Source organism: Varroa jacobsoni, unplaced genomic scaffold, assembly GCF_002532875.2.
Source record: "Varroa jacobsoni isolate VJ856 unplaced genomic scaffold, vjacob_1.0 scaffold_631, whole genome shotgun sequence".
Taxonomy (NCBI): Eukaryota; Metazoa; Arthropoda; class Arachnida; order Mesostigmata; family Varroidae; genus Varroa; species Varroa jacobsoni.
The window spans coordinates 101,924-123,973 of NW_019213533.1; the positions used below are offsets into that span (position 1 = coordinate 101,924).

General features: G+C 42.5%; 2 protein-coding genes and 1 long non-coding RNA gene across 6 annotated transcripts in view; 2 read left to right on the forward strand and 1 right to left on the reverse strand.

Annotated features, from left to right (window-relative positions):
• The window catches only part of LOC111262174 (protein NDRG1), a 40,683-nt gene extending 39,959 nt beyond the window's left edge, over nucleotides 1-724 (forward strand). For all 4 annotated transcript variants that reach the window (XM_022836241.2, XM_022836240.2, XM_086968981.1 and 1 more), the window contains exon 4: nucleotides 1-724. In XM_022836241.2, coding sequence (XP_022691976.1) covers nucleotides 1-78 — 78 coding nt within the window. In that variant the 3' untranslated portion in view covers nucleotides 79-724.
• lab (labial) lies at nucleotides 275-9,431 on the reverse strand. Its single transcript, XM_022836244.2, has 2 exons — nucleotides 9,156-9,431; nucleotides 275-5,988 (listed from the first exon to the last, which is right to left on the reverse strand). The coding sequence occupies exons 1-2, from the start codon at nucleotides 9,345-9,347 to the stop codon at nucleotides 5,743-5,745; spliced, it is 438 nt and encodes a 145-aa protein (XP_022691979.1). The 5' UTR covers nucleotides 9,348-9,431; the 3' UTR covers nucleotides 275-5,742.
• Nucleotides 9,341-22,050, forward strand: part of LOC147753235 (uncharacterized) — a 21,920-nt gene continuing 9,210 nt past the window's right edge. Inside the window, exons 1-8 of the long non-coding RNA XR_015311834.1 lie at nucleotides 9,341-9,432; nucleotides 11,255-11,361; nucleotides 11,733-11,805; nucleotides 13,219-13,294; nucleotides 13,580-13,802; nucleotides 20,258-20,348; nucleotides 20,603-20,780; nucleotides 21,854-22,034. This is a non-coding gene — a long non-coding RNA (uncharacterized LOC147753235). The remainder of the gene's footprint in view (nucleotides 9,433-11,254; nucleotides 11,362-11,732; nucleotides 11,806-13,218; nucleotides 13,295-13,579; nucleotides 13,803-20,257; nucleotides 20,349-20,602; nucleotides 20,781-21,853; nucleotides 22,035-22,050) is intronic.

Sequence of the window (22,050 nt, forward strand, 5' to 3'; positions counted from 1 at the left end):
GTGCTTGAAGCAATGCTTTCTGTAATGCGAAGTGTGGGATACCGTCTGGTAAAATTACCAGAACCTGTGAACTTTTGATATGAAGCTTCATTGTCACTGGACCGCTCATGCTATGTTAAAACAGAAAAAAAAAAAAAAAAAAAGTTCTTTTTATAGCCGATCCTCAGTTTGGAGTACCTCTTTGCACAGCACCGCTCCGGAAAGTACCGGGCGTACAGGCTTTCGATACTTTGATTTACGCACTGCCAGCAAATGTGCGTCCCTGTGTTACTGGTTTTCCAATTCGGTGCTGTCGAGATACTGTCTTTGAAAAAAAAAAAAAGAGAGAAAAAAAAAACGATTTCCGTGAAAGTATTTTTCTGCAGGTGTCGATGTTCTAACGGGCAGCCTGTCCGGAGCTGGCTCGATGATCTCAATATAGTTATCTTTTGTGATTGGCGAGCATATGTTTCTACGATTGTCGAGCGCTGTCCGGCTTTGGCACGGTGCCGTTACCGTGCTTTTGTGGCTGCTGTTTAGAGTGCTTAAGTAAATCGACAAAATTGTTATGAAAGAAAAAAATGTTGCCAAGAAGTTTTACAGAGAACGCTATGTGATCTGCCGTTTGTTCCGTTACATTATCCGATTATTATTATTAATGTTCCGACATTATTATAATGATATTCAAATATTATCCACTGTAGATGAAATAAATAGCCTCGATGGCCGTTCGTCATTTAAATAATGTGCTTTTTATTTACCGTACTTCTGGAGAGCATCTTATAAGCAGCATCTGTCAGACTCCTGTTTTCACCTTTCGTTATCTGATTGATACTTGTGTGATTTCCTTATTATTTGAATATTTCCCTATTGTTTTACTTTTCCTCGTGTCACGGGTATTTACCTCAGCTAGAGTAACGGTGATTCTCTACGGTTTATGTTTTTTATTGTCAGCGTTAGTTAGGGTTACATTAAGTTAACAGATGGAGTTTTATTTGTTCGCTAACTTTCATATGATTAAATTGTCCCTGTTTGCCATTGTATTACATCATACCAGTGAATTACTCATTTAGTCGATATCCATTGCTGTATCTGTTTTGGTATACTATATATACTTATCATCGCTTACCTGATTTTTGGCGACTATCCTACCTTGTTTTTCATAACGCCTATAGCCAAATCTTTTTTTGCCACTTGGCATATATCGTTGCTTTTCATTCGCCCGCGTACTACACCTGCCTTAATTTTTTTATTCTAGTACTTCTAACGATAACCTGCTGTTACAAAGTTACAGAATTCGTTTCCGTAAAATTGAGTGAGCAATTTGGTTTCCGGCTTCGGTTCGCGTTGCGCCCCCGGGGCTAATTCATAATAATTAGTTAATGCCGCCGATAGTATTAATAATCATGAATATATTATAGCGGGAACTTCGTTGTGTAATGAGTCTGTGTCACACGAGCTATATATAGTCGAGCTCTTTTTATGTAAGTGCCTGTTTGTTGCTTTAAAATCATCATCCGAATCGCCCTTGCTCTTTCTTGCTGTTGTATCTATGTTATTTACTGTACTACTTTACCGGCTGTTGCTGCTGCACCTATATCATCGTTAATTCATAATATTCTTAACACAATGACGTACCCTGTAGTATGATCCGAGATGAAGCCCGCTCTTTCCAGTCAGCGGTTTCTGCCGTCTGATTTTTTGACCTACGTCCGTCGACATTAGGTGGACGCGAGCGAGGAACGATGAACTCAGACTAATAACACATACTAATAATAAATGGTCGTTTCACTCCTCGGTCTCAGCTCAAATTCGTTCGCCATCTGTTATATATATAGCGCTTGCTCACCTTTATTTTTAGACAAGTAAAATCTATTTGTATTTTGTCATACGTTCGCCATTTCTATTGGAAAAAGAATTAGCACTCAAAGAATTAGAAGGCGAGGCCCCGTGCCTCACTCAAGCAGTCAGCAGCTTGACCTTGTTCGTTCATCCGCGTGTTCCTTACATATGATCTTACGCACATCACCTTCAGTATTCTATCCGTATGTGGGCGTGGATGTACCTCTTAGGTCTGATGTGTCCGGCGTGTGTGCCTTTTCATGTAGTATCGTCCGCAGGCTTATATACAGGTTGACACCGCTGATGAGGGTGGATTGCCACTATCGACCATTTCAAAGGCCAGCAAGCAGAGACCATCGGCTACCGGCCACCTCGATCATTTCTGATCACTGTCTAAGGGTGACGCGATCTGGGTGAATGTCGTCGAACGGTTGCCGTGTATTAGCTTACCCACTTTATCAACGGCGACATAATATTACCAATGCATCATCAGTATTGTTGTTGTTGTTGCTGCTGCTGCTGCTGCTGCTGTTACTATTATTAATTATATTCACCATTATAACTATTCATATCGTCAGCGTAATCGTCGCCCCTTTTCTCCCGCCGTCTATCTCACATCTACTTTCTCTCACGGTATCTTCTATCGAGCGTCAATGTAGAAGAATCTTCGCTATCGATAATAATATATCGTTCACACTTAAGCTTAGAGGTTGTCAAAAGTAAATGTTTAAAAAAAGAAGTTGTCATGAGGACTATTAGATCCACTTGACGGATGTGACGGGCCATCGCCACTCACCTCCATCTTCACACTGTGTTTTTTGCGTCAGTAAACTTCGTACAGAGTTGACTGGGTCAATTTAGATTTGTCGATTATTTTGTTACGGTCGTAAATCGAAAGTCAAGCGATGGAGGTGTGCAGCGTATGCGCCTGTTCAGTCCTACAATCGCAACCAAAATACCCTGCATGCGACGCCCGCCGTTGGCTCGTTAGGTCTATACTCGGCTCAGTGTCCATATCTGTCCGCATCATGATCCGGTAATATAATCTGTAAGTTAACGCTGACCAGCTTATACCTCCGATTGCCAAAAAGACGACGGGCCGATTGCACTCAACGAGGAACAGGTGTTGACGCCCAGTTTCACCGTCGGGCGAACCGCTTTCGCTCCTTTAATGTCATTCACCGTATTAGTTGTCTACCGTTCCCAGTAATAATTATGCCATGCTTCCTTCGCAGTTGTTCTCGGCTGGTTAAAGTTTGAGTCAGGCATCTTCCATCCCATATACATCGTATTATTCGTCGCGGGCTTTATTTGACTATACGGGATCCTACCCTGGGTAGTATATATATGTTTGTGTCTATCATTTAATTACTCAAGTCGCATAGTTATTTAATTCGTTCTCTGTTTCGTTGTTAATATACCTACAGATCGTACATTTACAATTAGAACCGAGTGTATTTGTATCTTACAAGATGTTTTACATTCCCGTTATTATCCATATGCGTTATCTCCATTCTTCCGACGAAGCCAGCCCCCTCCCCAGAATGGAGCAAATATTCGAGGAACTAAACATAGGTAAGCTTCGCCGGCCCTCAGATCGCACCACGTTAATAGATGGACAGATAAACGAAAACAGCGGCGTAAACACAATGCGACGTCATCCTGTCGCCATCTCAGCTCTTGCCATTTTCATGACACAGGTATAATAACTTAGTTGCCGCGGGCGTGCGTGCGTGCGCGCGCCGCTTTACTATCCACCACTACCAACGACAGCCACCACTGTTCACCACCTCCATCCAATCCTATCTCTTTACAAACTGCCTCAATGTGGTTACCACGCAACGACGGCTAAGGGGCCTACACAGTGGACGCTGGAACGGCACCTCCAATTCAGACTACCACCGCTTGTTACCAGCTCGATGGTTATACACTAAATGACCCACCCATTAAAAAAGAGGCGAGGACCGCTGAGTCAATATACGCACAACCGTCGATCAGAGGCTGGACTTTACTTTATTGAAAGTCTATGGAGGAGTCTGTGCACACATCTTTTATGTAAGGCCGGTATGTTTTGAACGGCCTCCAGCGCGAACTCTGTTAGCTGGCTAGCTGCCCGCGGAGTTGGTTGAATGGAAGGGTGGGCGGATGACTAGTAATTAATATATGACGACCAGGTAGGCACAACAGTTCATTTATCCTTTCGTCTCCAGTTTCTCCTGGATTTTGAATGATCTAAACGTGTATGCTCGTTTGACAGTCGGATCCTCGGACATCAACAGATGAGCCAAACCATGGATCCCAGCGTTTTCCTCTTTTTCTTACATAGAAAAAAGCAAAATATATTTTTGAAACAGAGATTTATCAGTTCCTGTAAGGTAATACACAGGCTTTTGCTAAGGACCTAGCCTGTTGAAAATCCATATAATTTGTACATTTTAACGAAGTTTTGTAAAAAAAAAAAACTAGGTTAGGCTGACGCCCTAAATAGGGGGTGATTATTGGCCAATTCAATTGAGAACGCAATAAGCGTTTATCACAGCAAATGATTGAGTAGTACAGAAACTCTATAAAATTATTTTTGTGCTCAAAGTTCCTTGATTAGTATGCAACCTACGATTTTATGATAGCTTGAAAATAATAATGCATAGGGTCAAGGCTGGTATAAAAAATGCGCAACGCACACTTAAATTATTAGACAGTGGAAGTTACATGACCCTACGAGCTTACTGGAAGACCTGATATGGTTTCTTCGGGTAAACCTATATTTATTTACCTTATTCATGTATTATTGCATACTACACATAAATGCAACCATTTATGCTGTGAAAGGACACTATGTTTAGCTAACTTTTGACATGAAGGTAGGCTCACTGGATTCAAAATCTCATGAAAAAGGGAAACCGGAGATGCACAAAGATAAGTGATGAAGTTGTACCTCAGAAGTGGTTCAATTAGCCGAGATAATTGCGCACGCTCACATCTATACGCACGTACCCGACTTAATGGTAAAATAATGAATTATCAATAGTAAATCGTTCTTTATCAAATAATAATATGTCATTATAATAATTGGCTTTACACAATTTTCTTTACAGGATTGGTTGACGCTGGGCAACGCCGATACCCCAAATTTCCGGAATTCAGCATTAACAAACGATGCAAATATAACACATCGCCGGCGAGCTTGTTAACATTCGTTCACGTCAAAACGTTGTAACGGCTTTGCCTCAGTATACATACACACTCCTATTTCAATGAATATATCACATGGAAAGGTCTGAGGGATAAACCCTGCCTAAGGGACAGGCTCGCCCAAACGCGGCCGAGCAGGTCATAAGCGACAGGGTCACCACAAACAAGAGGGAGACACGTTGTCGCCAACCTGATGGCCGACTTTGGCGCCAGTCCCCTTTCCCGACCCGGAAACTCAAGAAGCACCGTTGTTCAGTTGGATCCCAGCCACCACGTCGACGAACAGCAATGTCTTACAAGTGTTTTTTTAAAATTCACAATTAAAACAAAATATCCTAGTTTTCATTCATTCTCCTTGGTGTTCTCAATTCGCCAAACAGCAGTTGATCGTCAATAAAGTTTTATTGGTTTAAGAGTCCTTGCCGTTAATAATCATCCAAAAGGTATGATTTCTTACTTCTCAATTGTCCTGCTACAGACGTTGCAACGAGAATTTCATTGGCGAAGATAACCTCTGGAGGTGACGGTAGTTACAATGCTTTCGGATAATTTCGTTTGTTCTAGTGTCATATTTTGATGTCCTGACCGGTTTTCAAGGAGATAATGGAGCGGAAATCAAGCTCCAGTGACGTCGCCGTCTGCCAGACGTTGAGTATGTCTAGACGACCTTCCCAGATGACATGATGACATCACTTCATTGACTGAGTGAAATATATGGATGAAGAGCATTTATTGACTGTCCTTAAGAGGCGAGGGAGGCGACAGCTTGTTGATATTGCCAGGATGATGAGGGGAGGTCTGAGCCAAAATTTGGTGCTGCCCCGCAATAAGTCCCAGGTCCGTTTGGCCAGGCTGCAGCTCTTGCCCACTTGCCAGAGTTAGTGTTTGCTGGCTCGACGCAGCTCCGGGCGGGATCAGACCTTCCTTCATTCGCTTCTTCTGCCTCATACGGCGATTCTGGAACCAAATCTTCACCTGTAATGAGTGAAAAATAAACAGACTTGTGAGGCGACGTTATAGCGAACGTCCTTTCCTGACTGCGTTGATTGGTTCAATAATAACACTCCGAAACAGTTTGATACGTCTTGGTTATTTTTTACCTCGTATCAGTCACGTGGTTTCGGTGTTTTTACATGCTTATTTTTAGCAAGTACTAACAAAATAGTAAAAACAGAGATAAAATCATTCAACGACTTAGCGGCGTTTCTTCCTACAAAACTAGCAGGGGCCATTGGCCCCCCCCCCCCCCCCCCGCCGAATTGCTGTTTTGTTAGTTTAGTTTTCAGATTGGATACAACTAAGTTTCAACGACAAACCCAATATTCAAGGTTAAATTGTGTCGCAGCCCTAGCCGGCTAAGACTCACGTAGCACAGTAAAGAAATACCGAAACGGAATTAGAAATGGAGTCTAAGTCATGACTCTTCGTAGACTAATCATGAGCTTTGGCTAGTCTCACCCCGGCAAGCGACCACAACATTCATCATAAGCGCGCCATGGCGACAACAGAAACCTAAAGAATCATACGAGCGAATATACTTTGTTTCCTTGGCGGCCGCGGCAGCCTAGGTGATGTTTCTGCTGCTCCTGAATCTTTGTGGCTTGCAAGTTTTCCGGTTGCCCGTCGGCGTCACCGCTGTGCATTGTGGTCGTGGACGCAGTTTCAAAAAGAAGCTCCCAACGAGACAGGTAGTTACAGCGCGCCTGGCGGGAAGAACACCAAGCTTTCCGCGCTTCATCGTCCTGCCGAAAGCCAACGATTATGATATGATCCCCGTCAGAGTTACTGACGTCGCCGTAGATAACGCTGTTCCGTCAGTTCAACTTGTTCTCCTCCGAAGTGTTTAATGACGATCTGATGAGCACCATTGTGGTGCGTCCAACAAGAGACGGAGGTGAAGCGGCCGCCGCGGCAGTAGCAGCAACGGCATCAGTAGATTCGCACCACTTGGCTTGACTCAAGTAACTCGCTGCGATGTCGTTACGCCTCACTTCGCGCAATCAAATGGCCATAGAATGTATTGCACAGCATGTCCGCGCACGATCGCGTCGATCAACTACAGACATCTCAGTCGAACAAAATTTCATGGGCACTGCACCAAGAGAACCCGATTCAATTCTGTCCATGCACATGAGATACGATTCAAAGGTGATATGCGTGGCTGTTTTGGGTTTGTCTTTAACGGCTGCTGCGTGATTGGCCAGCCCATAGATATTTGTCATGCAACATGTTAACGTTCTGTATCACCTGCTGCTGGTCATGATCGTACACTCCTCGTTTATCACAACGCGAAGTCGTTGAAACTCTAGCTCATTGTTTTTTGCGTGCCACTTTTCAATCGTTCGTAGGACCTGGTCGTAATCTGAAATGAGGGCCCGCAAATACACTTGCGAGCTTACTTTAGAGTCACTGCATGGCGCAGCTCAAATTTGAACTTACACTAGATACTCGTACTCCCGTCGAGATAGATAGGTAAGTACGAACGGATCGAAGAAATAGGATTCTATTTGTCGTCTACGCCCATCTAGACTAGATAAGATTGTTGCTAGTGTGGACAAGGCTCTATTCTTCTACCATCGTGTTGTAATTCCTGGTGCTTAGCTTCGTTGCCCAATGTCTTTCGCTGTTTACTATCAAGTTGTTGTTACTGTCTGTAACGAAAAGGTAACCCAGGGGGTTTTCCTTTCCATCTTATAGTGCATCCGAACAATGTCGATTTGACTACGCTAACGCGCCAACAACTCACTCCGTTACTACTACTCCGTGTATATCCACTGTAACTGCATATCGTATGTTCTATTATAGTCGCAATTTCTTTTAACGCAGTAGCCTGTCTCAACGATGCTTCATCCTTTGGGTTTTATAAAAACTAGAAATAATTTTTAGGTTTACGAGAGGAGTACACTTAATTGGTGCAACGGTCAGAGAGTGGCGTAAAATAAAATTTATTAGAAAAAGGCATATATTTATTGGGAATGATATCTTGTAACCGTATTTGTAAAATACCCTTCAATGATGCCATGACTGCATAAAGTTATAAACGCGTTTTTATCGGCATCAAATAGTTTTTATTAGGATAGTTAACACTTACCTCCGTTTTGTCAAAATAAATCTCTTTTAAACTACAAACGAGGAGATACGATCGTGAAACCCAACTGCCTATTCAATATACACCATCGAACATCCGAATCTGTCTGGCATACTGGTGGCTGTATCTAGGCAAAAACAGATATTGCAGCAGAATTTCTTTACGTACCACTTCTAGAAGTATCATTCCGGACAGTTTATTCAATATAACTATCATATTCAGCTCTGTATTTTTTAAAATATCCCTTCTTTATTTTACAGATATCGTTTTAATAGTAATTTCGCATAAACCCGCTAAACGGTCTCTCTTGAATAAAGTTCAGTGGAATGAGATCAAGAGTTCGAAACGGCCGAATAGTGCAAAAGAAACACACGCAAATGTTCTAGAAAGAGTAACCGTTGAAGCTCATCTAGACGACCCGGTTAGGAATTGATCTTTTTGCCTTTCAAAACGGTCGTTAACTTCCGTATAAAAGGTCCAGGTGCATCAAAGGTGGCTTTCTGGGGCATTTTGATTAATTTCCAAACGACCTTTCAAAAACCTACATTTTATTGAGGATGTTTCGGTCCAGCCTTTGAGAAATTCTCTCCAATCCTTCATAAAGTCATATGAAAATTGATAATAATGTACGTTTGCAATTTTCAACAGAAAAAAGCTTGTAACTTTGGTAGAGATTTATTCCATTCAAACACATCGAATAATAGCACATCTTCGTTCAAATTTTGAAGATGGCGCACGGTTTTTGGAACTCAACGAGTCTACTAAGGTCTGGCTTTCTTTCGGTTCCGAAAGCAGCGAATACGCGCCCGCTACGACAAGCAGCTCGGCCAAATTAGCCCGCATTTGAGTGCATCATCCTGTGTACTAACTATGTATCTAGGTGCATTCAAATAACATTTATGAAATAGGGAACTATTCAAACCATCCAGTCAACAATTATGGAAACACGATAAAGAAGAGAGCGGATCACTACGATAAAATATGAGAGTAACGCCACTTGTTGACATTACCAAATGTCTTTCAGTTCTTTACTTTATAAAACTGCTTGACCTACCTGGGTTTCGTTGAGTTGCAGGGCGGTGGCGATTTCGATGCGGCGCGCTCGGGTCAGGTACTTATTGAAGTGGAACTCCTTTTCGAGCTCGGTCAGCTGCTTGGTCGTGAAGTTCGTTCTGCCCGTCCCCGCGCCTCCCGCGGCTCCCCCCTGGGTCCCCCCGGCGCCTCCGGGAGCGCCGGGGACGCCCATGGCGCCCCCCACGCTCCCCACGCCGCCGCTGCCGGGCCCAAAGCCTCCGCCGCCGCAGTAGTCCACCGGCTTGGGAGCTAGAACCGTAAGTCCAACATTCAAACATCAATACTGAATTTCAGGCGCGTTGTGCTTTCCATCTCAAACTCGAGTAAAGCTGACCCATGTTTGGTAAGAAGATTTGTTAAACTGTTTAAACGAGCAATAGAATATATTTCTAAGAAAACATTTCCGATATTATCGCTCACGTCTTTGTTATAGATTTATTCTCTAATTTTATGGAGCGTATACGGGTACATGTATACGTGTATACAATTCCTCGCGTCAATCAGAGTCAACATATGTATAATACGGGACGGTGGGGTTAAAAAACGTATTTTTTTAAAATGTTTTAAATCTTTCGAAAACCGCTGCCAGTAATCTGCACATACTGTGCCTAGATTGTACTACATACACGGTATGGCCACTCTCGTTTGTTCTTGTTAGACAGATCTGTAAAACGTGCGCTTTGCCCCCTTCCTTGGCACAGATTAGATAGGGTCTGAGCTAAAATGGACAGATCGAGCTCACAAAAATACATTTAGAGGTTCCGCTGCGAGAATAAGCAACACTATTACGCTAAATGTTGTCTCAATTCAGATTGTGTCAGTTTTGTTGTCCCTCCCTGCTCTTCGTGCACCCATACCATGACGCTTCGTTACTGAAGAAACTCTCTATACCGATCAAATTCACAACGAGTGACACACTTAAGTTCATTCAGTTGGAATTCAAAAGAATTCTGATTGTCCCTATCGGCTTGCCACTCTATACGAAAAGGACTTATTTAGGTTAAGCAGGTTGTCAGGTAGAACAATGATCAGCGAGGCACTGCATGCACCATCCGAATCGGCCGTAAAGTTAATATCGCTGAAAGATTAACTATTTAAAAAAAGAAATTCCGTTGATACGAATCTGGCGCGAATATTTGATCGAGTCATCAAACGTATACATTTTGGGATGTTATACGAACTAACCTGAATATTCAAATGTGATACTAGCAGATCGTTCAGGGCCAAATTATAGGCCACTGTAATGAGTCTAAGCGCAGCTTTATCGAGAATTTGTAGTTTATGAAAGTATTGCAGTGCTAGTGTTAACATAGATTGCTCGTGGATATTTGGTGAATTCAAATAAGGTGTGGTTTCTATGATTATTAAATATTAATAGCATTGGCTTTTCTGGGCTTAGATCCACGTACTTTTCGAAATGCTCCCATGTAAGCAAGAAGCCATCTTTTGTCATTCACCATAGTAGATACACCAGGCACAGCGATTTAGGTGGGTCGTTAACTATATTCGTACGCAACCCACGGTAGCTTAATCAAGGCAATGTAAAAAGGGGCAAAAAACGATTTCCCAAGGCGTTAATACAACAATACACTGTAAAGAGTATACCTCGCTGTATCGCAACGTGATGTCCAACTTAACGAGCGCCAAGACCTGTAAAGCTCAGTGCATCTATGTCGTCGTGGTCGACACGGCTCGATCTCTCTGTTATGACAGTATAAACTCGAAAAGTTTATAAACAACTGCTTAATATTGCGCTTGTCGAAAGCGAAAACCCTCACTAGACCTGTCAACTCCGGCCTACATAAAATTAAGCCAGGGTTCTTTTGGCGAGACTTATTGACCAGGTAAGGGTCTACAGGCTTTGTTGTACTCCACTGGGCGGGATACGGGACTCTAAGTTTTTCCACGTACTCAAAAGCAACTACGCACAGTCCTTGATAAAGAGCTCCTGTTGAGCTCCTAAGCCAACACGCGCATAGCGGATAAGCCAACTCGTTCGGTGAACAGTAAATACATTGTTATGAACTACAGTAGGGAACACTAGTCACTCCACTCAAATTTCAACTTTCATTTTTTCAGGATTGGTCTTTGCCTTACCGTGAGCACTAGCGGCTTCACTCACTGAATAAACGAAGTCAAGCGACACACTTGCAAAATGAAGTCCATTTTGTATTGCTTCGGAGGCAGTAAGAGTACACATACGCGACACGAAACACAACAATGATGTATAATAAACCTATTGCAAACGAAGATCGATATTTGGGTGACGTAATACTAGACTCAGCTTAACCCTTTACTAAATCGATCACCAATTTATCTTGCAATAGGGCGCATATTTTTGAATATCTGAATGTTCTTGGTTGAGACATTGTAAGACAAAAACGTATTGAATTTTATCAGGGGCTGGATGTGAATCACAGCACGTGTCTTATAATCTCGATTGCGCATGATAAATGTTACACTTAGGCATGCTGGCAAAGCACAACCTACAACAAAGGGTAGACATGAATATGTTCTGCTACGATCTAACTGAATCATTGTTTCAACTTACTTATAGATTTACTAAGAGGAATTCGTGGAAACTATCTGAAAATTAGATATGTAAGGGCCCTGTCTCCGAAGCGTTTCAGGTAAATTTATATCAGGTTCTCCTATTTTCGTTTGTTGTTGTTAAGCTTCAAGCAGTTTACTTAGACAAATATATTGATTCACTGACTTGCTTTTTTGTATATTTGAATGTCTTTTAAAACCAGAAATGACAAATAAAATTAAAAATATTGTATGCATCGTGGCAAGGGAGGCTTGGTAGTTTATCAAATTACCTAAGATGGCTGAGTTGCATAACCCACTTACAAAGGACATAATTGGCCTAGTGGATCGTCCTCAGCCGGCTATGTATTATCATGTATTGCAATATCTAGTTGAAGCTACTTCCTGAAGGTGGCGGTTGCTCGTAACCGAAGAGCAGTCCAGGTTCTGAGCCCACCGACGGGCAATCCATAAGACTCTCATGAATAATGCATCCAGCCAAGCGTAACTCCTCCTGACCAGCCACCATCCAGCCTCTCGTCCCGAGAGAGTCGCGCGAGTCCAGTTCCTCAAGGAGAACAGAGGAATAGCTAACCGCAATTTGCATCCTTTTCCTCGTTCAGGCCGCGCTTTCTCACGTTATGGTGAAAATAGAAAATAATTCATCGATGGTACAGCTTGAGATCTACCAAACGAGAAAACTCCGAGAAACAGAAATTAGACCGGTTTATTTTAAAACAAATGCGCGATGATAACACGGTCATGGTTGCGAATAAAGATTCCAAGCTTTAATCCGGTTCTGGTGTTTTGTTAAGATCTAAATGTTCCACTATGAAAGTGTTTTTGGATAAATATGACAGGAAGGCAAATGGGCAATATTCTGCCATATATTGCAGGTGCGCTCAAGAAAGAAACCCGCAACAGTAAATAGCTTTAGAACTAGAGGATAACGACAAATATGCTAAGAAATATAAAGTTTCAGATGCCCCTATTAAAGGAACGGTTAGGCATAAATCTGACGTCATTTGGTCTTTGTAGGTCGTTAATATATTTAACTTTCCGAAGAGTCCGTCCAATAGCTAAATGGAAGTGCCCGTAGCCGTAATAATCTACAGTTGATAAATAATAATTGAAGAGTTTGTCCATACAGCATTGGAAATCACGAAACAGCAATACCGGAAGAAGTAGCTCCAGTCGTCTCTGAACAAAACGTTATCATTTATCCGTTAATCTATCAGCTCGATATCAGTACGATAATGTCATTTAGAGTACAAACGTTTAATAGCCTACAAATTACATTGATTTAGATAGTAACGCTCGATCAAACAACCTTCCGAAGTTCCTCTTTCCGTGCGGCTTTGTGCCACACGTGTTGCGCATATTTCGTCTGGCGATATACATACTGTGTCTATGCCTACGCATACATTAGAAAAATGACAGCGTACCAGCCGTGCCGTTTGATTAAATCAAACTTTTTTACATAACATGTCTATTTGCACCTGGTTATGTTGTAGGTCGACTTCGTTATGCGATTCCATACAATCGTTTGTAACTTTCAAGCTCACTTTTGCGTCACCGCAAAAGTTCACGGTAGGTCACGGTTGAGATGATAAAACACAGCATATATGAATCTATAAATATATCAGCAAATATGATATCTATAAATAATCTTTCATTCACAGGAATTTATTTATTTCGTTTGCCTATATTAAAGAAAGAACCGTATACGATGATCTATCTACGTATAATAATAATAATTTAACCCCGTTTGGGGCGACTCTGCCGTTATTGCACTAAGGCTTTTTAAGATCAGAAAAGTCGTATCAGCTATATCAGACATTGCTTGCTCAGCTTCACCTTGATTACCTCAAACAGGTAAGCTTGGATCGTGTTTGACTATTCCCTAATAGTCACTACGTTTCTGTTAGCCGTTACACCCCAATTTGTCAGTCTTAAGGACAACATCAGCCAGAGCTGCATAACACTGTCGCGTCCCTTGCTATATGCCTCAACACCGTGTGCTACTAACAGTATGAACGGCACAACCGTATTTCGCCGTTTTGCATAGCGGCGACTGGACAAGCGTCGTTCGAACCAGGTAAACCATATTTGTTGATAAAACTAGGGAAAAAGAAAATCCTCGAAGTGGGTGTATTTTGTATGAAACGAATCTATTGTTTCTTTTTTCTTTTAATCCAGTCTAAAGTAAAACCGAGCCACCGCCGGATACAAAATACAATATTTAAATGTTATTATAATTCAATTGAATAAATCGTTAGGATTGAAAGGTTCTCGACGCTGACCTCGTTCAGGTTCTTACCCACCGTAGTCCTGTATTTAATACTACTTAGCTATTGCTAATTTGAGTGTCCGTAAAAACGTTTCGCGAGAAATAGTTGGGACGACGACAAAAATTTTATATTCAAACATCGCCCATACTTAGAAGTTTTGTTAAATCTTAGGGGGGACGGAGCGGGGTAATTAAGCCAACGTCGATTTCAGATGATCTACATTGAAATGCTAATGATTATTATTACTTGTGCGGTAACTCTTGCAAACATCGCGTGGAACGAATTCAGCTATTAACCAACACGTTTTTCCAGCGCCCCTATGATCGCCCCAGGGGAGTCTTAAGGCGAAATCGCTAGGTTCCATCAATCCTGTTAACTTGATTCTAATTTGCTCAAAAAATTACACCTAATCATATATATACTAACCGATAGAATGGCATCAACTCTGATTGATTGATTGATTGATTGATTTCTTGCAAACCTGGCTGTTGAGCGTAGCTCACACACCTTCCGAAAAGGCATCAGTCGGCCATAGCTATTGAAAACGGTCCAATGACGACACTTGCCGTGTGCATACATTTCTTACTATTACCACTTGGAGACCACTATTTTTTTGGTTGACGCTCATCCCTTATACTGGAGAGCATAATTATTAGGGTCTTGCGATCGTCTTCGTCGACTAAAATAGATATGAAGAAGCTATGTTACAGATAACTATCCGGGATGAAATAAGTAAAAACCGAAATAGATGACAGGACTGGCATGCTGCTTTATTCCTCTTACCTTGCTTACTATATCATACACCATGACCTATACAGGCTCACGTAGCTGTCGGTTGACTGTGACTGTCGTCATTTGTTTCAAAGCATCGCTGATCTCGATTTTTTTTAAATCATGACACAAGATGGAATTGAACCGAATCGTTTACTGGACCAAGCACAAACTTAAAATCCTCGCTGTAGATGAGCGTAACTCATGCACCACGCGTAGTCTTCATCTATCTGTAACATGGTGTAATGTAATGGCACGCCCATGCTTAGTCTTCGTCTATCTGTAACATGGTGTAATGTAATGTATATTCAAACATGTCCACAAATGATTGCTATTTAGTCAACGTATCGTAGTCAACGTAGCCGCCAGGAGCCAATATGGCATCTGTTGGGACATATTGGCGCCGCTGCTGCTGCTGCTGCCACCGCCGCTGCACTTAGCTTCTACAAAAGAATGGATCCAGCAAGCGACAAAGGAAGGCCAGCCCATCGTCAACCCTCCCTCTTTCCGAACGAACGAAAAAGCTGTCTCAGTAATAATGTGCGTAGGTCGAAGCCAGGGGGCCTCATACGACGACTTGCGATGGGGTGGCACGGCCACGATGATTCAGTACGAGAAACAATACAGCAGAACAGCTTCAGGCTGTGTATGTACGCGAATACTAGAACAGAGCCAAATGGATGACATAATCGACTGGCTGAATTCACGCAACGATTTTGCAGAACGCTTCTTGGGGCACATGAATAATTTCTAACGGTATAATATTTTTTTTTATAGGGATCCGGTTCGCTTTATTCGTCTATGTGCCTAGATGTGCTCACATCCCTATTACTAGTTGATTCGAATCCGGCCGAAGAAATCGGCTCTCTTCCAAATCACACAAGAGATGGAAAGCGGCAACTAGATCACCAAATATTGTTTTGCTTTAAATAATGAATGCTTCAAAAACGTCTTAGTTTGATTTCACATTAACCTTCGATTGTCTACTTCAGCTTAGAACTTTCTAAATGAAGGCTCTTGTGGTGTAGCTGATGGAGCGAGAGGCACCGATTTCGATCGACTTCTGCGCTCAGCTGTCGTATTAATAGCGGTGATTCCTAAATACGTTTGATCGGACCATGTTGTCTAGCTGCAGCATTAATACTGTTTGGAGCAGCGAGATATTTATACGCAAGTAACCGGTTAAGCCGTTGCGCTCTGTTACTTTGCCCATAATATGCTGTAACGGTACGACGTGTGATCCCATTGTTGCTTCAGATATCATTCGTTGCTATTGTCTTTACCAATTGTAGTTGTAGAAGTGAAGGAGGATATCAACTAATCCTGCAGCGATAGCGAACGCGTCAATCACTTGTTCTGTTGTCTTGCCACTCTACTGTCTACCGGCACTACCGTTACACGGACGCTGAACTGCAACGTGAACAAGCTCGGCTACCGCGTCGCAATCACGACGTCGGCGATGTCTGTCACGGCTTTGTGTCACAACTTACTGTTTTCCCAACTCGTCTGTTCATTACCTTTGCTCGACTGTCTTCCTTTTATGCTTGCGTTTGCCCACGCTAGTAATCCCGCCGCCGCCGCTTCCATTGATCGCCAACGGCGGCGTAGGCATCACCATCATCGACGTCGACGATCTGAAACCTAACTCCCCATTGTGGCGGCCCAATGGAGCGAAGCAGACGATGAACTATTCGCGTTAAACAGTCAGCCATTTCAAGCATTTCAGTGATGTTAACCAGCCATAACAGGCTACTGGGATGAGCGACGCCAGTCGCTTCCTTGCGGGAAAAGCTGGTGAAAACGATGACAACTCTTAACCATATTTCACTATGAGTGACGTTGGCACCGTTGTAGTTACTGGGTACTGTTACTCGTGATGCCCGCATCGTTCACGTGAATCGGTTTGTTCAACACCTGTTCCCTTTTCAGTCCTAGCGCTCTAGCTCTACGCACCAGTGTACTGATCGATATACTTACTTGACGTGAAAATAGGCTACGTAAGCAAACTTACCCCAAATCTTAATAGAAGTTACAGGCTTAATATACAGTCTGTCTATGCAGGCTGCCAGTCAGCTTTTCTCCAAGGAAGAAAATAATCAATCAGGTGATTAACCGGACAGCCTGTCGATCAGATAAAAAGATATGAATATAATGACACATGGGGGCCTGCCCACCCACGTTCAACAAGAAGTTTATGCGTAAGCTTCGTTTATGGCCTTGCTTAAGGGCTAAGGTACTTGCCGCGATAGTGCGGGACGTACTTGCTGAGTGAAGTCATACCCACTTCACTTGCACCTTCCTCTGTCGCTAATCCGGTGTCAGTATTTACTGCTTCGAGTCCAAGAAGAGGCCGTATAGTTGATTGGCACCGAATAGCATCTTGAAAGAGAGTAAAGACGTAACGATTTAAATTTCAATCAATAATAATTTGCTTCCGTACGCATAAAAAGCAAATGTACTTTCACAGCAATTAACTAAGACTGGACGTGAACAGATGGGCAATTAAGCGCACGAACCCCCTACGTCGTCGGCTATCGCCAATATAATGGCACGCTCATCATTGGATTAGCACGTTACTATTGGTGGCTTGCGCGACTGGCTCCTCCTGCATGACCAACCGTGAAGATAAACAACGGCGGCGATGACGACATGCTGCTGAAGATGATTCACACGACGATTCAACTCTCCTCCAGCTTCTCGCTGTTGACAAGCTCATGCCCACGGCAAACGGATGGACGTAAATGCGCATATCAGCCGTTTCGACAACGCGTTCGCTGTGACAGCTCCTCGATCTCCCTTGTTATCAGCTTTTGTTACTACTAGTCCCGTCGGTTTTTGTTATCTTAACTGGAGAGTCGCCCCTATTATTGCGGCTAGCGTTGCTGTTGTTGACATAGCGGCCTGCTATCTGAGGCTTTCGCTCACCTAAGGCGACCACCAGCGGCGCCAAATTTAATGTTCATGGTGGTAGGCATGCACTGTCTTGTGAAAATGGTGATAAGGATAATGGGATCGTACGATAACGGTACGGATGATGTTCAAATCATTAGTAATAATTATGATGATATAATTTAGACTTCCATACATAATATGGCTTCGTGCTATCAGTTAATGTGCAGGCCTAGTGATTGCTTGTAAACAAAATGTAGTTGACCAACACCCCACTAGAACTCGATTTGGGAATAAATTTATCCTCGATGATTTTCTGTCAGTCGTTACGCTTGAAACACAGGTTGCATGTTTCCCACTTTCCATGCTGAATCAAGATAAGTATTCATTTTCACCCTGAACTCTCATCGTTCTTAATTGGGAGCAGTTGTTCCTAACACATGTATCACAACAGAATTCACGTATTGTTCTCTCGTATCTGTCGCCGATAACGCAGTAATGATAGGATGGTTTACGTATACTAGTAGCTAGATTTCGGCCAAAAGAAACGACGCAGTACTTCTACGTTCGCTGTTGCGTCATGGTCCCCTATTGCTTATGATCGTTTTGTTTTAATGAGGAGCGTCAGTGGCAGCGGCTACTGCTACTTCTCGGAACGGCACCAACAATAAGGACAGCATTAGACTACACAATTTAGCCTCTTTCGTGAGGTACCAATAGCAGACGAAGATGTAGTAACGCCGTGTTACTCATAAAGCTAACTCCCTATCCCTTCGCTTTTATTTTTGTCCAAGTCGCGCGACATTATATGGTAATCGGGGAAGCATCGGGTAGAATATAATAGGTGACAACGGGTAGTTAACAGCGCATCAAATGACTGCGAAGGTTGCAGAAGTTGCAGCAGCAGTAGTACTAACGACAGCAATGGTAACTTAACGAGCTTTCTGATTCATGGCAATCACTTTATTTCGACGATAGGAGAGTCGAAACGAACGGAACTACGACCGCTGTTGGTGCCGACAGAGCTGACTGCTATTATTGCATGACATAAACAAGCATAAAATTTTGAATTTATTCGTGCGTGAAAACACGTTTATACAGGCAAATTTGCTGCTACACACAGCGTACGTGTTATATGTACACGCATACGGAAGAGCTTAGAGTCACGTATAGATCGTCAAAGATACATTTTGATATTACCGTTTGTAGTTGAACTATGTCGGTAGCAACGTGTATGCATGCCTAGACAAGAAGACAGATTTTGTATAAAAGACGACATAATAATAAATATGGACATTTATAAAATATAAAAAAATAGTATTATGTGAAAATGTCGATGTTGTTTTATTGTACTGTAATTCGTATTTCGTTAAGCTTTCGTCTTGGAGGAAATTAAGTGTCATTCTAATGTTTTAAATAAGTATATCGTAGCCTTATTGACTAGCGTTTGTATGTAAGATCAACTTATTTTTGAGAGTAGTACCAAAGTAGGGTGACTCTTAAGTAAACAACATTACGTGGTCTTCTGGTGAAACCGTTGGAACAGAACTGTAAAAATAGATCCCAATGTATTAAGCCCGATGAGAAACCTCTGCGCTTGTTAGATCGCGCGCGTGCTGGTGCGCCTCCAATACGGGTGCACCGTAAAGGACTGAAAATATAAGCAACTTATTAGCTTTTTATTGCACCTATAATAGATCGTTACTCCTGGCGAAATGGGTATGATTCACAGGCTTTTTCCGTAATGTTTATTAGCTTAAGAACAGCATTGCTCAAGCGGCTGACGACTCTAACGGATCAACAGAGTAGATACCTCAGTCGGTAAAACTTTAATTCTATCTGCAGCACAGAGATTAAGTCAAATGGCGAGAAGACGGCTCAATTGTGACATCCGCACGCAGTTTATTCGTCATAGGATAACTATTGGACTTTGTGCAAGTACCGAATTAGCACTAGCTTTTGTCGAAAAGCAAACAAACCGGGCCGCAAAGATACAGAAAAATATCTGAAAAAAGGTAGATGCAGGAACGGCATTGGGAGTTTTATTATGTGCAGCCTGCCGGTCATGGAGATACCCCTATGATTCTAATTAGTCGGTAACAGAAACCACGTACAAATATTGATTTGCCTCCGTGCGGGAGAATGGATTTGTAGCTTATGTTCGCTTGGCGAACATACAGCACATCTGTATATATCTTTTTATTTAAAGAAGAATTAGACAATATTACAATGATAAATTTATTCTCAGATCAGTGAGCAAAACGTTGCCACGAACTGATCTAAATTCAAGTAAATACGAGGACACATTACCTTATCTGAACTTTCTCGGAGAGTTCGTAAATATCCTGCTAAAAATAATAGATGTTCGTAGAGAACGGGTTTCAGCACGCCTTGAGTTTAGCCTTATGAATGTTTGAATTTTACTGTTAAGCATCACTTCGGACGGCCGGTCCCCGGTACGAGATGATGTATGCTGATGCCAGCTTTCGGGTCTAGGCACCATAAGCGTCCTTACGTTCCCTAGACAAAGACGCTCGAGCAGAACCGTCACGAAGACCCTGGTTTCCATAGGAGCTTTCTTTCTGTTTCGTGTCTCTTACAGATCCCATTATTTCGCATTGAACTTGAACTCTGGAAGTTTATCCTAAACACTTCTGTACTAGATGGCCGCAATCGCCTTTAGATTATGTTATGTGAGTACACGCTAATGGCCTCGACATATATCGTATATATAATCATCGTACATACTTTTAATTCATTGTGCATTAGGAATGGGAAAACGGAAAGAACTGTCAAGTTGACTTGGGTCTCAGTATTAATGTCAGTGTTAGGATTCTCGTTCTACTCTGCTGTGATTGGGAATGTTAGCGTCAACAGCAAACATACTAGCTCATAAATTGGGCCGACGTGCAGATCGTTTTTCATACCTCGTGAATCTATCTGCCAGCTTAACTGGCCAATTTACAGAGCCAGCACTCAGTCACAACAGTCGACATCGGTATTGGCGAGCAGGGAGCTGGTGGCTATCGGAGACGCGAGAGCGGTTCGGTGGGACACGAGGGTGAACAAATGACATCTACATTTGCTATCTTCTGTGTATGTGTTGCTCTTGCTGATTCATTTCGGTGAGTATACGAATCCTCTCTCTTTTCCTCGCCCTCGAAAGGGAAGGTCGACATGCCAACGGGCAGAAAGTTCGTTGACGTTGTTTCATATTTTCCGCTTAATTTAACTTGAACTAACGAATTCGCTCAATTTGGCAGAATGAGCTTCCGCTGTTTAGCGACCGTTCCATGCGAAGGGATGCGACTAGACAAATGTGCGCTTATTACAATTGTCTATGTAAAAAGCTACATACGATGATGACATAAATCCTAATTGTGACAATTATATGTTGGTACAAACAATACCAGAACCTCCTAAATACTTGAGTCGCCTTAGATTTAACGGTACTGCAAGTTCCAGTTAAGTATAAGCGAAGCAACTGCATATCGTGGGGTTCCGCAATCTTCGCGGTGTATTACCAGTCATATTACCGATACGTCAGTTATTTAGAAAAACAATGTTAACTTAGACAGGCTACTTATTACAGTTGCGATCATTAACGGTGTGCACGGGGAGTGCGGCGACAGAACAGGGCAACAGTACGTGAGATAATCTATTTGGGGGGCGGGGGGGGGGGTATTTGTATCAAACTTCAATTTATACTATAGGCGTTTCGTCCGTGTTGGGCTACCTTCATCTCGTGGATACACTACTTAAGTGCTCATGTATATTACAAAAATATTGCGCTATATTAGGGTACATATAAACAATGGTACGTCTTTGTGCAACTAGGACAGTATTAACTGATCTTCATTGACAGGTCAAATCGGCACAATTCCTTATATCCTGCTGGGGGAATGCTATCGAATATCATGCATCGTTTTCGCTGTGCCTAATACTCTGTCTTCTGTTAGCTGACAGCAGTTTGTAACTTGGTTTAGTCCATCTTTGAGCCCCGAGACAGCTACTTTGTTGAAGCTGCAGGTAGTGATGATATTTTGCAGCAGATTTCGTAGCTTTCACTGTTAGGGTTGGGTGCGCTACATGGCGTCGATGACCGAAGACTCCCTGGGGGCTTCGTCGTCGAAACGATATTTTCGACTAACCTTCGTATAAACTATGTGTGTTTACTGGGCCACGGACCGGTCAAAAGTGATGGCGAAGCTGAAGAGGATTATTGTGATTCTTATGGAAATCGCAACAAAACCAAACAGTTGTCCGACCAGTATCCGAAATCTACACGTTAACAAGACATCTACGCATCTCGATTGCTGCCTGTCATCGCGTCAGCAAAACGCACCTCGTTCAACACCTAATCGTCTTTCATCGCACAGGTCGTATGCCCCACTG